This window comes from Garra rufa, chromosome 2 (assembly GCF_049309525.1).
Source record: "Garra rufa chromosome 2, GarRuf1.0, whole genome shotgun sequence".
Taxonomy (NCBI): domain Eukaryota; kingdom Metazoa; phylum Chordata; class Actinopteri; order Cypriniformes; family Cyprinidae; genus Garra; species Garra rufa.
In genome coordinates this window covers 18,335,171-18,349,658 of record NC_133362.1, presented here as the reverse complement: position 1 = coordinate 18,349,658, position 14,488 = coordinate 18,335,171, and the positions used below count along the sequence as shown (strand labels likewise).

General features: G+C 34.2%; 1 protein-coding gene and 1 pseudogene across 1 annotated transcript; one reads left to right on the top strand and one right to left on the bottom strand.

Annotated features, from left to right (window-relative positions):
• Positions 1–441: 441 nt before the first annotated feature.
• LOC141325880 (CD276 antigen-like) lies at positions 442–7,007 on the bottom strand (annotated as a pseudogene).
• Positions 7,008–7,237: 230 nt separating this feature from the next.
• LOC141325245 (V-set domain-containing T-cell activation inhibitor 1-like) lies at positions 7,238–11,756 on the top strand. Its single transcript, XM_073833813.1, has 4 exons — positions 7,238–7,446; positions 8,618–8,965; positions 9,132–9,407; positions 11,629–11,756. Exons 1-4 carry the CDS (start codon positions 7,392–7,394, stop codon positions 11,745–11,747), a joined length of 798 nt encoding a protein of 265 aa, XP_073689914.1. The 5' UTR covers positions 7,238–7,391; the 3' UTR covers positions 11,748–11,756.
• The last annotated feature ends 2,732 nt before the right edge of the window (positions 11,757–14,488 follow it).

Sequence of the window (14,488 nt, the reverse complement as noted above, 5' to 3'; positions counted from 1 at the left end):
TCTAATTATAATTGTTACTAGTAAAAAACGGCTAAACTACTACTAAAACGGCTTGCCATACACGACCGCCGCTCGTTTCAAGCAGAGTTTCGAGCGGCACTTATATCCATTGTAGCTTTAGATCGTCAGTTTAACATTTTTTTAAATAAAAGACATTGTTCTGTTGATAATGAGAACACAACACAACCGCATCAAGAGTATTGGAATGGTAGATCTGTTTTAAAGGCAAACAAATAAAAAAGTCTGGATTCCCAGGTTACTAAAATTTATTTTATTGTGTGATAAGTTCATAAATAGCTTAATTAGAATATTAGAAACTAGAAAATGTATCTAGAAAATATAGCACGATTTGAAAGTGGTTTAGCAGATTTCATAGAGAATTCAACAGAATAATTTCCTTCTGACCTTCTATAATCAGGGAACTTAATTTAGCATCACAGTTCTGTAGAAATAAATAAAGTAAAAATAAATAAAAACTCTTCAGTTGTCATTTCTGCTGTATTCTAGAGAGCTAAATGTTTTATAAATAAACTTGGATGTTAAAATAAACAAATCAATAAAAATAAACAAACAAAAGATATGCTGTAACAATTGTATGATAACTTGAAATAAGTAAACAATTTGGAAATCTACATCATGTGAGCAAAAATCCCAGTCAAAATGATGAAAAGAATTGAGAGAAGTATGACTGCAATGTTTCCATATCCAGCATCTCCTGGAACTAAAACAGGAACATCAGTTAGATTCTTAATATCAACTCTACATTCTTTTCAGATTTAGCTTTTGGATTTAACAATAAATTTACAGGTTCTTATGCTCATCAAGGCTGTATATTTATTCAATCAAAAATACAGAAAATTGCAATTTCTGGTTTCCTAATATACTCTTCCTAATGTGCTTTTAAATCTAATTTATTTCTGTGATGCCGTGCTGAATTTCAATCAGCATCATTACTTCTGTTTTTAGTGTCTCGTGATTCTTCAGAAATCATTCTAATAGGCTAATTTATTATCAGTGTTGAAAATGTTGTGATGCTTAATAATTTTTTTTTTTTTTTTTTTTTTGACCCCAAACTTTTGAATAATATGCTAACACATTTCTATTTTAAATAAACACTGTGCGTTTTAACTTTTTATTTATCAAAGAATCCTGAAAAAAGTATCACAGGTCCCAAAAATATATAGCAGCACAACTGTTTCCAACATTGATAATAAATCAGCATATTAGAATGATTTCTGAAGGGTCATGTGACATAGTAATGATGCTGAAAATTCAGCTTAGCTTCATATAAATAAATTATAGTTTAAAGTATATTAAAATAGAAAACAGTTATTTTACAGTGCAATAATATTTCACAAAGTTACATTTTTCTGTATTTTTGATCAAATAGATACAGCTGTTATACACAGACTATACATATTATAGAGAAAACTTTATCCATTTTAATTATTTAAAAAAAAATTAGAGGTCAAAGACATTTTACCTTTTTAGAAATGGAAATTTTTGGTAGTACTACAGCACACAGTGAGTTTATATTAGCACCTGTTCTTTTTTTACTTTTGGTATCCGGAAAACAGTAGTCAGACTTAACAAGCGGATACCAAGACAAGTTCTTTTTCTTTATGTTATTCACACATTTTGAGACACATGAAGTTCAGAGTCAAGGTCTTTACCATAGATCACAGGTCTCTCAAGGGTCTGGTTCAGGAGGTGGTTCTTTAGTGTAAATGTGACATTAACCACTGTCTTTTTGGCCTCATATCTGCTCCTAACTAAATAAAGTCCATCTTCTGTCTGGTCATCGAGCTCCAGGTGATGAATGAGACTCTGGCCATGTTCGTCCAGCCAGATTACCTCAGGTTTGGGAAATCCTTCTGTCTCAAACTGCACTGTTATTGTGGTGGAGTTCAAATGAATGCTCAACCTGGGCTCAGAGTAAAAGGCTGAAGAATACATACACATTAAGATTGGCTGTTCAATTGTGATCAGAGCATGACTGTTTTGAGAGATCTTAATGCTTAATTTTGATTCATTAAAACATTATAACAAAGTGTTTACAAATCCTGCATACCTCCATAGTCAAGTTTTATTTCACCATGTCCTGCCCCATTCATGTTGTTCACTTTGCACAGGTACCAACCCACATCCTTCAGTCCAATTCTGTCTATCCTGAGAGAGGCATTCCCAAGCTTTACCAAGCTCTGAAATATACAATGAGGTCCGGTTGTGGTATTCTGGACTTTGATGGTCTAGTTGGTTCTGTTCATAATAGAAGCTGTGCACGACTCGTAAGTCCTCCTGGCGTTGCCACAGTCAGACTGGAGAGGTCAGGGTGCGGTGTAAAATGACAGCTCAGTACAGCTGGATGACCCCTGACTGCAATTAAGTGATCATTTTGTATGTTTATAAAAGATGCTGAAAAGAGAAGACACCCAGATTTAAAGCTTAACATGAGAGATATTTGCATTTGCAGTGCAATATTCATTTCATCAGCTGTACATGCAATATAAGAGATACACATTTTTATTACCATACCTGCACTTTGGGCTAAAATGCTAAATAAGAATTGAAGCATTTTATTAAACCCTGTAGGGTTTTGGACTTCCTTCTTTCTAGTTCTTCTACAAATACTGTGAAAAAGAGAACATGCAGAAGCTATCAAAATAACATCTAATAACAACATAAGAATAGATTGCCCAAACATTGCTACAATTGCTACAAACAACAAAACTGAATGGATCTTTTCCAATTACTATAAATAAGAATATAAAAACACCCTGGTAAAATATAGCCTAAACACTGACTGAACAGTAACTTTCTTAACACATTTAAAGATTGCATTAATGTAAATGTATTAGTGTTGCAATTTGCATTAGTTATTAGATTGCAGTTGGATTGTTTTTCCTCTCTGATTTATTATTGCAGTCATCACGCTTTCAAATAATGCATTATATAGATATAAAATACATTTATGAAGACTTATACAGAATAGCCATGAATGCACACAGCCATATAACTCCACAGCCACACACCCTTAGCAGGACAAACTTGTTTCCATATAGTTATGAAATAGTTATAATAATTATATGTAAGTGTTTAAGGAAGTGTTTAAGTGTTTTAAAAAAAAACTTTAGCCTTACCATGTCTGACATACAGAGCTATGAAATTAGACTTTACATGCGTTTGGTAAAGGTTGCTGAAGTATGTGAAAATGAAAGTATAAACAACATCTAGGGTGTGTTATGGCAAGCCGTTTAGCCTAAAATATACTAAGCGTTACTCGTCGTAATTAGGGTTAGGCAATGTCGACCAATTTGGCATCGTACGATGTCCAATGTGAAACATCGCGATGGACAATGGCATCGTCGGCGGGGGGGCGGGGGTGAGGGATGGTTGTTGTTAAATAATTAATTCATAATGAATTAATTAATTGTAGCCTATGTTTCCACCAGTGCTTAATTTGAGCCGGATTTTTACAGATCCGGCATTAACAAGTGCATTAGATCGTGACAGTGCGTGCAGGCATACGAGACAGAGCAAGCACGGGTTTATGTAGATGTATTTGGAGGATGTGCGTTGGTCCTTAACATATTTACGATCAGTCAGATTTTTTAAGTTCGAAATCGCTCTCATTGACTGCTTACTGCTTAACCCACTCTCTCCAAACGCATTTAATGAGCAGCGTAATGTTTAGAGAGAAAGTGTAATATCAGAAATAATACCAAATCAAGCGAAATATTATTATGTATTAACATTATAAACACTATAAACATAGCTATAAGTTAGTTACCCTGACTCCAAAACTTATCATTTAAACGTAACGGAATTCAGAACAGAACAGGAATGAAACAAAATATATTAAGGTAAGAAACCAAAACAAAGAGAAACTAAAAATAGCAGGCGTTGGGCTCACGTATACCTCTACTTCGGCACAAATCCAAGTGTTTCCATATTCCCAATGTATTTGAATGATAAACTGTTATTTATAATGTATATAGGCTTTGTATTGTACGTTCGTATTTCGATGGAAAAAATATATATATTCTCATATTTTTTGTTCCAAGCTATGTTCGTTATGGTAAAACCATGAGAAAGGCATATTTGGTGTAGTTTATTTAATCTAATTTAATTAAAATTATTTAGATTTTTCTGCTGTTTTTGTATGCCTCATTTATTAACGTAAATGAACTAGTTTGTGTAATTCGTTTGGAGTTCACTGTAATTTGTATTGTGATCGCTAACAACATCCTTGTTAATATTTCCTCATAATAATAATAATAAAATAAGTAAAGATGCGAAAATTGAAAGCATGCATTTCATTTGGCTATATAGTGTGATTAAGTGTGTGTTTTTCGCGAGCAGGTTGCTGCTGTGGCGGGGTGGGGCGGGGGCGGGGCGGGGGCGGGGCGGGGCGGAGGATCGCGATGCCGGCTCAGCATCGTGATGTCTATCGGCCATCGGCGATGGACGATGGTATCATCTATCGACCCAACCCTAGTCGTAATTGCATTTTTAAATTTATACAATTTTTTCTAGTAACAATGCCAATAAGAGAGCTCTCTAATAAAATTCTTAATAGTAACAATAATAATTAGAGAGCTCTCTAATTCAATTATTACTAACAATTCCAATTACAGAGCTCTCTAATTAAGTTTTTAGTAACAATTCTGATTTGATTTAATAATTTAATTATTACTAGTAAAAATGCAATTACAGAGCTCTACAACTCAATTTTTACTAGTAAAAAAAAACTAAAGATATCTTTAATTGCAGAGCTCTGTAATTGAATTAAAGAGCTTTCTAATTCAGTTCTTACTAGTAACAATTGAATTAGAGAGCTCTCTAATTAGAATTATTACTAGTAACAATTGATTTAGAGAGCTCTCTTATTGGAATTGTTACTAATAATAATTTAATTGTAGAGCTCTCTAATTGAAATTCTTACTAGTAAAAATTCTGTTGTAGAGCTCTGTAATTAAAAATGAATGAAAGTCAATGGAGATATACTATAACTAGTAAAAATTTGTAGAGCTCTCTAATTGGAATTGTTACTAGTAAGGACTGAATTAGAGAGCTCTCTAATTGGAATTGTAACTAATAAAAATTGATTTGAGGGCTTTCTAATTGTTACTAGTAGGAATTGGATTATAGCGCTCTCTAATTGAATTGTTGTAAAAATGCATTTACGACGAGTAACGCTTAGTATATTTTAGGCTAAAACGGCTTGCCATAGTATGAGGGTCATATTACCTGGTTAGAAAGGACCTGGATGTGACGATACTTCCTTTCACTGGTTCTACCACTAGAGGACATAACGAGCCCATCTGACACGCGCTACTGCACACGTTGCCAACAAATGGAAGAAATGTGAATAAGCACTGAGCGGTTGTCTGTGCTAATTTATGCAGGCCTGTGTGCTTTTGAATGAGAGCAGACAGTAAGAATTACCCACCGTACAAAGGCCAATCAAATAACAGCCACACTTCGCAGTATCACATCCCAAAGAAACAAATCTTTTCGAAGCTTCGAATCAATTGAACCAATTGCTTTGCAAAATGATTCACTGTTTCGAAGCGCTCTAACCACCACACGCTGGTCAAAAGTATGTAAATGCAACAAAAACCCAGGCTAAAACATGTATAAAAACAACTTTGAAAACCCATTGCAAATGATTTATTGAAAGTATAGTACATTAAATACAATTAAAAATAATAAAATATCATTAATTACGAAGTGTCTATTTAATGTGTGTTTTTTATATTTTATATTAATCTGCAGGGCTTGTTTAATTTGTTTTATGGAGAGCTTGTATGAGTAAGAGTTAACTACTTCTAATCCCTTTAATTACACAAATGTCTCGTTTAAAATCTACAAATTGATTCGAGATCAAGGAAAAAAAATAGACGCTGGTTCAATGGTTCGCCGCTGCGGGGCGATCTCAATGAACTCGCATGATTCAAGGGTGTACACAGATTTTTTTTGTTTTGTTTTATTAAAGGGATAGTTCACCCAAAAATGAAAATTTAACTCAAACCGTTGCAGTCTGTATAAAATAATGGCAGTGAAAGGGCACCAAACCTTTGAAAAAAAAAAAAAAAAACATGCACAGACAAATCCAAATTAACCCCTTTTTTTTTTTTACCTTTGATGCACAGCCATGTCCAACTGTTCATGTCTGGCACATGTGTAGCTTTATGTGTACACTTCAAATTGCCACATTTTCCTGGTTTGATAAACATTACACAAAACGAGAGAAAAAAAAAACAGTTCTATTTGTATTTTTATACTGTACAGTAGTATCCCTGGCACTGTTCTCCGGCAGCGGCAGGTCGCAGATGCCACGGTCTTTCTCTGGGAAATGCCAACGTTAAAGCAGGTGCCCATGATTTTCACAGCGTTTGTTGTTGTTTCTGCTATTTGCTGTACTTTGTACTTTATACTTCGTTACTCTGTATACTTTGTTATTTAGGAAATCCCTCTGCTGAGAGACGCCAAGACTGCAGCTGACTGGTGCAGAAAAAGAAAATGGGATGGTAAAAATACAATTGTCCCCTGGTTCTTACAATGGAAAAGGTTAAACAAATTACATCCCAGTCCAAACTGCAGACCTGGATGGGAGAATATGAAAATTCTGCTATATATCTATCTATATATACCATATAAAAACGTAGCTTTGTGTTTTTAGACAGCTTTTAGACATTGTTCTGTTTTTTTTTTTTTTTTTAATTATTATAAGTCAGAAATGACAAGGAGTCAGCTTCCCGCAATACAAAGTCAATAGAGAGCGTTGCATTGCCCCGCCCCCCTGCGTAGGCGTGGCCTAAATGCGCTCTTCGGGCGCGTGCATGCTTGTGTGCGTGTATACTGGGTATCGGCAGCTGGGCGCTCCGTTTGTACGTGTATATTTTTTTATGGGAAATGCTTATGCAATACAGTTCTGGATATGCCACTGTAAGTGCCGCCGCTGCCAGGTTTTGCGCTTGCTGTCGCTCGTTCATCTTGGCCATTGGCACTCCACTAATGACGTTGTTATGTTGATACAGTTGATATGAAGGGCAAAATTAGCTATATAGACCAAAACCACTTTTTGTATTAGGCTGTAAACATATTTTTTTTTTTGTAAAGTTGGGCGTTTTAACATAAGGAGTCTATGGGATTGACTCTCTTTTTTGGAGAGCGGCCAGTCGATGAATTGCAGTTTAAGTCACTTCCGTGTTGGTTTCAGTAGAGAGCGGGTTGCCGCCGCATGGCTTAAACAAGGTCGTAACTGAAGTGTACTAACATCTGCTCATAAGCCCGCCAGTGTCCGTTTACAATAACTTCCCGCTCTACTTGTCTCACATCTTAATGGCATAGCCATTTTACTTTGATGCTAAAAACTTTGTCCGCTCATGGCACTGAATCTCAGAGATGTTTCTTTGTGTTGCATGTGGATCATCAGTGTCGGTAAGGTGAAATAAGCTTTTTTTGACAGGAGATTCTTTTTTTAAACAAAATATAAAGAAAATCATTTTACATTTGAAATGTTTTATGTATAATTTAAAGGCATATGGTGCATTTAATAAAATGATCGAAATCAGTCGTTTTTATTTTTAATGCGGTAGGGTAACGTTATTGGGTCTTAACGCAACACATTCACCTGTTCTTTTGTTAGGGGAGACTGAGTAGGACGTTTTGTTTCAATGTCCAAATAAACTTGGATTCCCACTTTATCTGCTTTAAACTAAAGTAATTTTAAAAAAAAAGCTAGTCGTAAACTGAAAATTTAATGTGAAGTACAGAGGGTGTTAGTAAACTAAAAGAATTAGCGATAATTCACTTCAAAATACAAACGATGATTCACCCTGCAGACGTGTCGTTCTTTCTAGCACCTGCATCAGGTAGTTGCATTTATAGCCTACGGCTACTTTTAAACCATGAGTTCTAGAAACGTAGGATAATTCTATTTAACAACTTATGTAGAAGTGAGTATACAAGCGTACAAATGACAATGTTGTTCTCAGGCACTGGTTATGTGCTTTATTTAATGATAAATGGCTTCATGTGAGTTTGAGTATAATTTTGCGTGAATTTCATAGCCATATTAAAAGTGACAATTGATCATTTATAAAAAAAAATGTAAGGAAACAAAACGTTCAAACTGTCAACTCTTTCTGAACAAATATATTCTACGAAAAACATTGTATCGTTTACTCAGTATGTACTTTTAATAATGTTAAAATAGTTTAATGTTTATAAATTAGATAATGTACTTATCCATTTCATTGAGAGTGCAGTGCACTTGAGATTGAGGTCTCTGCAGAGCAAAAGTTGGCAATTCAGACTTTGTGGGTGTTTTCAAACTGCTGGGTGTTTCTACATCATTCAATCAAAAAGATTCCCCTTACCTGATCTAACTGTCACTAAGAAGTGAGCCAGTCAGGTAACATAGTCAAAATGCCGGTCTGTTTTGGCCTCCCCACTGACCTAGTAACTTCCATTAATTTTCTGCAGAGATGTATACTTGTTATACCTAGACCATTATTTATAAAGAAAATCAAGGTCAATATGATGAAAGATGATGTGACGTGTTTGATTTAAGAGACATATATTTAACAGTTTGATCATATTTTTCTAGCCTCTTTTAAGGTTAATGTTCCTGAAAGGTGGTTAGTGGCACTCAGAGGTTGTCCAGCTGTACTGGGCTGTGAGTTCACACCTGATCCTGACCTGTCCAGTCTGGTGGTTACCTGGCAAAGACAGGAGGACTCACGAGTCGTCCACAGTTTCTATTATCAACAGGACAATTTGGACCGACAGAGTCCAGAATACCACAATCGGACCTCATTGTATATTTCAGAGCTTGGTAAAGGAAATGCTTCTCTAAGAATAAATCCCTTTGGACCAAAGGATGCAGGCCGGTACCTGTGTCAAGTGAGCAATGCTAAAGGGACAGGAAAAGCTCTGATAGAGCTGGACTATGGAGGTATGTTATAGGCAGAATATATAATATGTTTCATACAAATATCTGTATCTGGATCACAAAATAATAAAGTATCTAAAATAAACATCTTATTCAGTACTGAGTTGTATAAAATGCCATGTTATTTGCTCCTGCATTTACTCACTTTGTGTGAATGTGTGTTTTTCAGCCCTTTATTCAGAGCCCAGGTTCAACATTCATGTGAACTCCACTACTGTGACAGTGCAGTTTGAGACTGAGGGTTTCCCCAAACCTGAGGTGATCTGGCTGGGGGAACACAACCAGAACCTCAGCTATCACCTGGAGCTCCACGATCAGACAGAAGATGGACTTTATTACATAAAGAGCAGTTATGAGGCCCAAAAACCAGTTGTTAATGTAACATTTACACTGAAGAACCACCTCCTGAACCAGAATCTGGAGAGACTGGTGTTTCTCCGCTATGGTAAAGACCTTCTTTTACTCTCAGCTAAGTTCATGTCAGAAGGTATTCACTATAGAATGTAAAACTTATATTAAAATTTAAATCTATACTCCAGGAAAATGGAAGTATAACAGCCATTAATTATGGTTTGTCTATAATGAATGCAGTGGCACTAAATAGGTGCTATATGACTGAATGGATTTAAACTAACTTTAAAAGAGCTAAACAGCTAAAAGTATTACCAAATTACCCAAACATGTGAGAGAGTTCATTTCTGAATGCAATTCTGCAGGCAGGCACAGATTTTACGTGTGCATAATCATAAGATTAATAGTCCATTTTATGTCAATGGAAAAATATGCTTCTCTTATCGTTTCTCTGAAGAATGAAACAATGTTTGCTGTGTTTTAACCAGTTTTGCTGGTTAATTCATCCTCATACCACATTACCACATAAACGGAAAAGCTCAAAGGCATACAATTACAAGAAAAGAAGATGATAAAGGAACTAGTAACATTAAAAAACAAACTCAGATCTTACAAAGACAACCACACTGGGAGGAAATAAACTGACTGTCTTCTTTTTTAACCCATTTCTTTTGTAACCAACACAAAGGCAGTCATAAACAGAAGAAATTAAATCATAGTCTATAGGGGTTTAACACGAGCTTAATTTGCTCAACAAACAGCTAGAAATACATCATGTATAATTACTGCTGCAACTAACACAAGGAAGAAGATGCTGGGTTGTGATTTCTTCTAAATGTGTGGGGAAAAAATGCATTAGCATCAGGTTACTGTGAGTGATTTTGTTACACACAAGCATGCAAGTCATACAACTAGATTGGTTTGAAAGCCTAGTTTGTGCAGTAACCGTCATTTAGGTTAGGTAACTGTCATTGTGTCACTTACTTGAATGCAGAGAAAGTCAACCAAAAATCTAAAAAATGTTACTGAATTTTCTGTGGTTATATACAGTTGAAGTCAAAAGATACACCCTGCATGGGATCATACAAAATGCATGTTATTTTGTATTTAGTACTGACCTGAATAAGTTATTTCACATTAAAGACATTTACATAGTCCACAAGAGAAAATAATAGTGGATTTGTTAGTGGAATAATAGTGGATTGAATTTGAACCCTATTCAAAAGTTTACATACACTTGATTCTTAATACTGTGTTGTTACCTGAATGATCCCTTCATGAGTCCCTTGTTTGTCCTGAACTGTTATACCGCCTGCTGTTATTCAAAAAAATCCTTCAGATCCAAAGAATTCTTTGGCTTTGAACATTTTTGTGAATTTGAGACCTTTCCAAAATAGCTGTATGATTTTGAGATCCATCTTTTCACACTGAGGACAACTGAGGATTATGCATCAAGAGCCAGTGGTGTAAACTTTTGTCATTGTTGGAAATTGTTCGAATACACAAAAATGCTGAAAAACCAAAAAAGGACCAGAAGGATTTTTCTGAAGAACAGCAGGGAGTTTAACTGACAAACAAGGGACTTGTGAACAATTATCACTAAACACACACACACACACACACACACACACACACACACACACACACACACACAGGTTTACATGTTTTATGGGGACATTCCATAGGCGTAATGGTTTTTATACTGTACAAACCGTATTTTCTATCGCCCTACACCTACCCTACACCTAAACCTAGCCCTCACAGGAGACTAAAACAGGAGACACACACACACACACACACACACACACACACACACACACACACACACACACACACAGCTGTGGATCATTCAGGTAACAACACAGTATTAGGAATCAAGTGTATGTAAACTTTTAAACAGGGTCACCCTTTATAAATTCAACTATTATTTTCTCTTGTGAAATATCTTTTTCAGGTCAGCACTAGATAACATGCATTTTGTATGATCCCACTTATTTTGTAAAATAATTAACATTTTGCCAGGTGTATGTAAACGTTTGACTTTAACTGTATATAGAACCTTTGCTACTAAAGGGTGATTTTATCTGTGACCTTTTTTCTTTTTTCTTTTGAATTTCCTACATGTCTCAGCAGGGTCTTTTATTTTCTTTGGTTGTTCTCAGGTAGGATTCTCTCTTCAAGTAATAACTTGTTTTTGTTTATCTAAAGCTTGATTTTAGTTTGGTGTTAAATTATCTAAACCCATCTTAACAGATTGAGGTAGGACTGATATAAGCTTTGATGTACAGCTTATATCTAACAAATGTGTCTTTCAGTTTCAGGTGAGGATGAAGATGGAAACACTGCAATCATTATTCTTTCAGTACTGATTGTCATTCTTACTGCTGTTGTGGTTTTTTTACTATTTAATAGAAAAATAAAGTCCTACCTATGAACCTCCAAACTTTAGTCATCATCACTGTGGCCCTTTCTGGAATGTTGAATCATTACTCCAAAATAAACGTCTGGCATTGTTTAGGGCTGAACATCAGGATATAAATTAAGATGATAATCAGATGCCCTCATGGAATTTTATTATTGTGTGTTGAGACAGTTTTTTTCTAAAAATATTGGTTTTCTTTGAGCTGCCTAGAAATAGATAAAAGACAATGGCCTTGCTTCACAGACATTTAAAAAAAAAAATGTCTTTTTAAATTGATCAATTCGAACCTTTCAGTATCTTTTATAAATGTGTCTTAGAAAATTACAATACTGGTGTGCATTTGGATTTTTCAGTGCGTATTTCTTTCAGTTAAAACAGCTGAAGTCATGCATTTTTGTCTAGGACTATAGGCTTAAAGGGATATTTTACCCAAAAATGAAAATTCTGACAGTAATTACTCACTCTCATGTCATTCCAAACCTGTAAGTTTGATGATGTTTGATGAAATCTGAACACTCTCTGACCCTGCATAGACAGCAAGGGTCCTACCACATTCAAAGTCCAAGAAGATACCAAGAACTTCGACAAAATGGTCAATGTGACATGAGTGGTTCAACCATAATTTTATAAAGCTACAAGAATACTTTTGTGCACAAAAAGAAGAAACTAAAATAACAATTTTAATACCTTTATTTTGTACCTTTCTGAACCTTGGATGTGTATAGGGCCCTTGCTGTTTATGGTTCCTGGAGCTCTCAGATTTCATCCAAAATATATTAATTTGTGTTCTGAAGCTGAACAAAGGTCTTAGAGGGTGAGTAATTAATGACAGCATGTTCATTTTTGGGTGAACTATCCCTTAAAGCCTGGTCTGTGAAAGCTACAATATTAAATTTAAAAGAGTAGAAAAACCATGTGGACTGCAAATTTTAGCCTTTTATTATCCCCATAAACCCTTAAATAAACAAGTATAATTTATGGTCCATGATGTATTATGCTTAGGCATAATGTGTACCAGCTTAAAACATCAAAGCTGTTGCCTATGCTGTTATCAGTGCAGTCTCCTCCTTATTTAATGCTAGTTGAGAACAAGTGCCTATAGAGAACAGAGAATTATGTGATTACTGTGTCAACACTGATGGCGCCAGAAAAATATCCTTTAACGGTCAACAGTTGATACTGTAGTTTAAGATGATCTAGAAGAATGTTAAAGGCGTAACAACAGAGGGCAACGGTTGGAGTGTGGGCAGTAAAAGTCAAGGTATGTACAATGTTCAATTTTATATTGACTTAACTTACAGTACAGAATTTGGTACTTATAGTTAAAAAAAAATTATAAGAGATAAATATGCATTGAACACATGAAGAAATTACTTTAGACACAAACCAATAAGACTCCAGTTTACAGTCTTTTACTTTGTTGGCATGAGTGTCAATTGTTGCTCCAGGCAATTGTTCAAGCGTGCTGTTCATACAACCATTCTTGCGTAAATTGACATCCACTGAAGCACTTTGTGCTCTGCTTGTGTTTCATCAATCTGGCCATGCGATCATGCGCGTAACTTGCTTCCCACGACATGTTGGTGGACAACCCAGGTAAAAAAAAAGTGCACTAAAATGCACTTTATTTAAGTATACTTAGTACACTTTTCAGTAATGTACTAAAAGTGCTCTATTTTCGCACACTAATTTTGTACTTAATGTACTAAAAGATAGTATTAAGTATATGTTAAGATAAACTTAATACCATCTAAGTGTACTCAACTGTGCTATTTTGAGACACCCTGAAATTGAACTAAAATGTGCTTTTAACATACTATATCTGTATTTAAAAAAATATATTTAGTTAAAACTAGAAATACACTTGAACCCTATTTTTAAACATTTATAAATATATTTAAGACTAATTTAAAGTATAGCAATAATATATTAAAAGAATATTCAAAATGTGAAAAAAGTGTGCTAAAATACAATTTAAGTACACTTAGTGCACTTCCCTTAATGTACTTAAAGTGCTCTATTTTCGGGCACTGATTTTGTACTTAATATACTAAAAGTTATTCTTAAGTACTCCTTAAGATAAACTTAAGATCATCTAAGTGTACTCAACTGTGCTATTTTGAGACACCATGAAGATGAACTAAAACGTGCTTTTAACATACTATCTCAGCATTTCCAAAAATGTATTTTGTTACCACTTATAATACATTTGAAACATATTTCATAAACCTTTAAATATACTTATTATACATAAAAAATAAACGTACTGATTATTTAAAATACAATAATAATATATAACAAATGTATACAAGGCGTATTTATAATGTATTGCCCACATGTTTTTTATTAATAAAAAATACACTTATTAATTATTTAAAATACATGAATAATATATAAAAAATGTATACAAAGCGTATTTATAATGTATTGGCCACATATATTCATTAATAAAAAATACATTTGTTGATTATTTAAAATACATGAATAATATATGACAAATGTATACAAAGCGTATTTATAATGTATTGCCCAAATATTTTTATTAATAAAAAATACACTTGATGATTATTTAAAATACATGAATAATATATGACAAATGTATACAAAGCGTATTTATAATGTATTGCCCAAATATTTTTATTAATAAAAAATACACTTGATGATTATTTAAAATACATGAATAATATATGACAAATTTATACAAAGCGTATTTATAATGTATTGCCCAAATATTTTTATTAATAAAAAATACA

Coding starts and splice junctions, on each gene's coding strand:
- LOC141325245 (XM_073833813.1), top strand. CDS start 7,392: ATGGCACTGAATCTCAGAGATGTTTCTTTGTGTTGCATGTGGATCATC. Junction 7,447..8,617: donor CATGTGGATCATCAGTGTCG/GTAAGGTGAAAT, acceptor ATATTTTTCTAG/CCTCTTTTAAGGTTAATGTT. Junction 9,408..11,628: donor ACTGGTGTTTCTCCGCTATG/GTAAAGACCTTC, acceptor TGTGTCTTTCAG/TTTCAGGTGAGGATGAAGAT.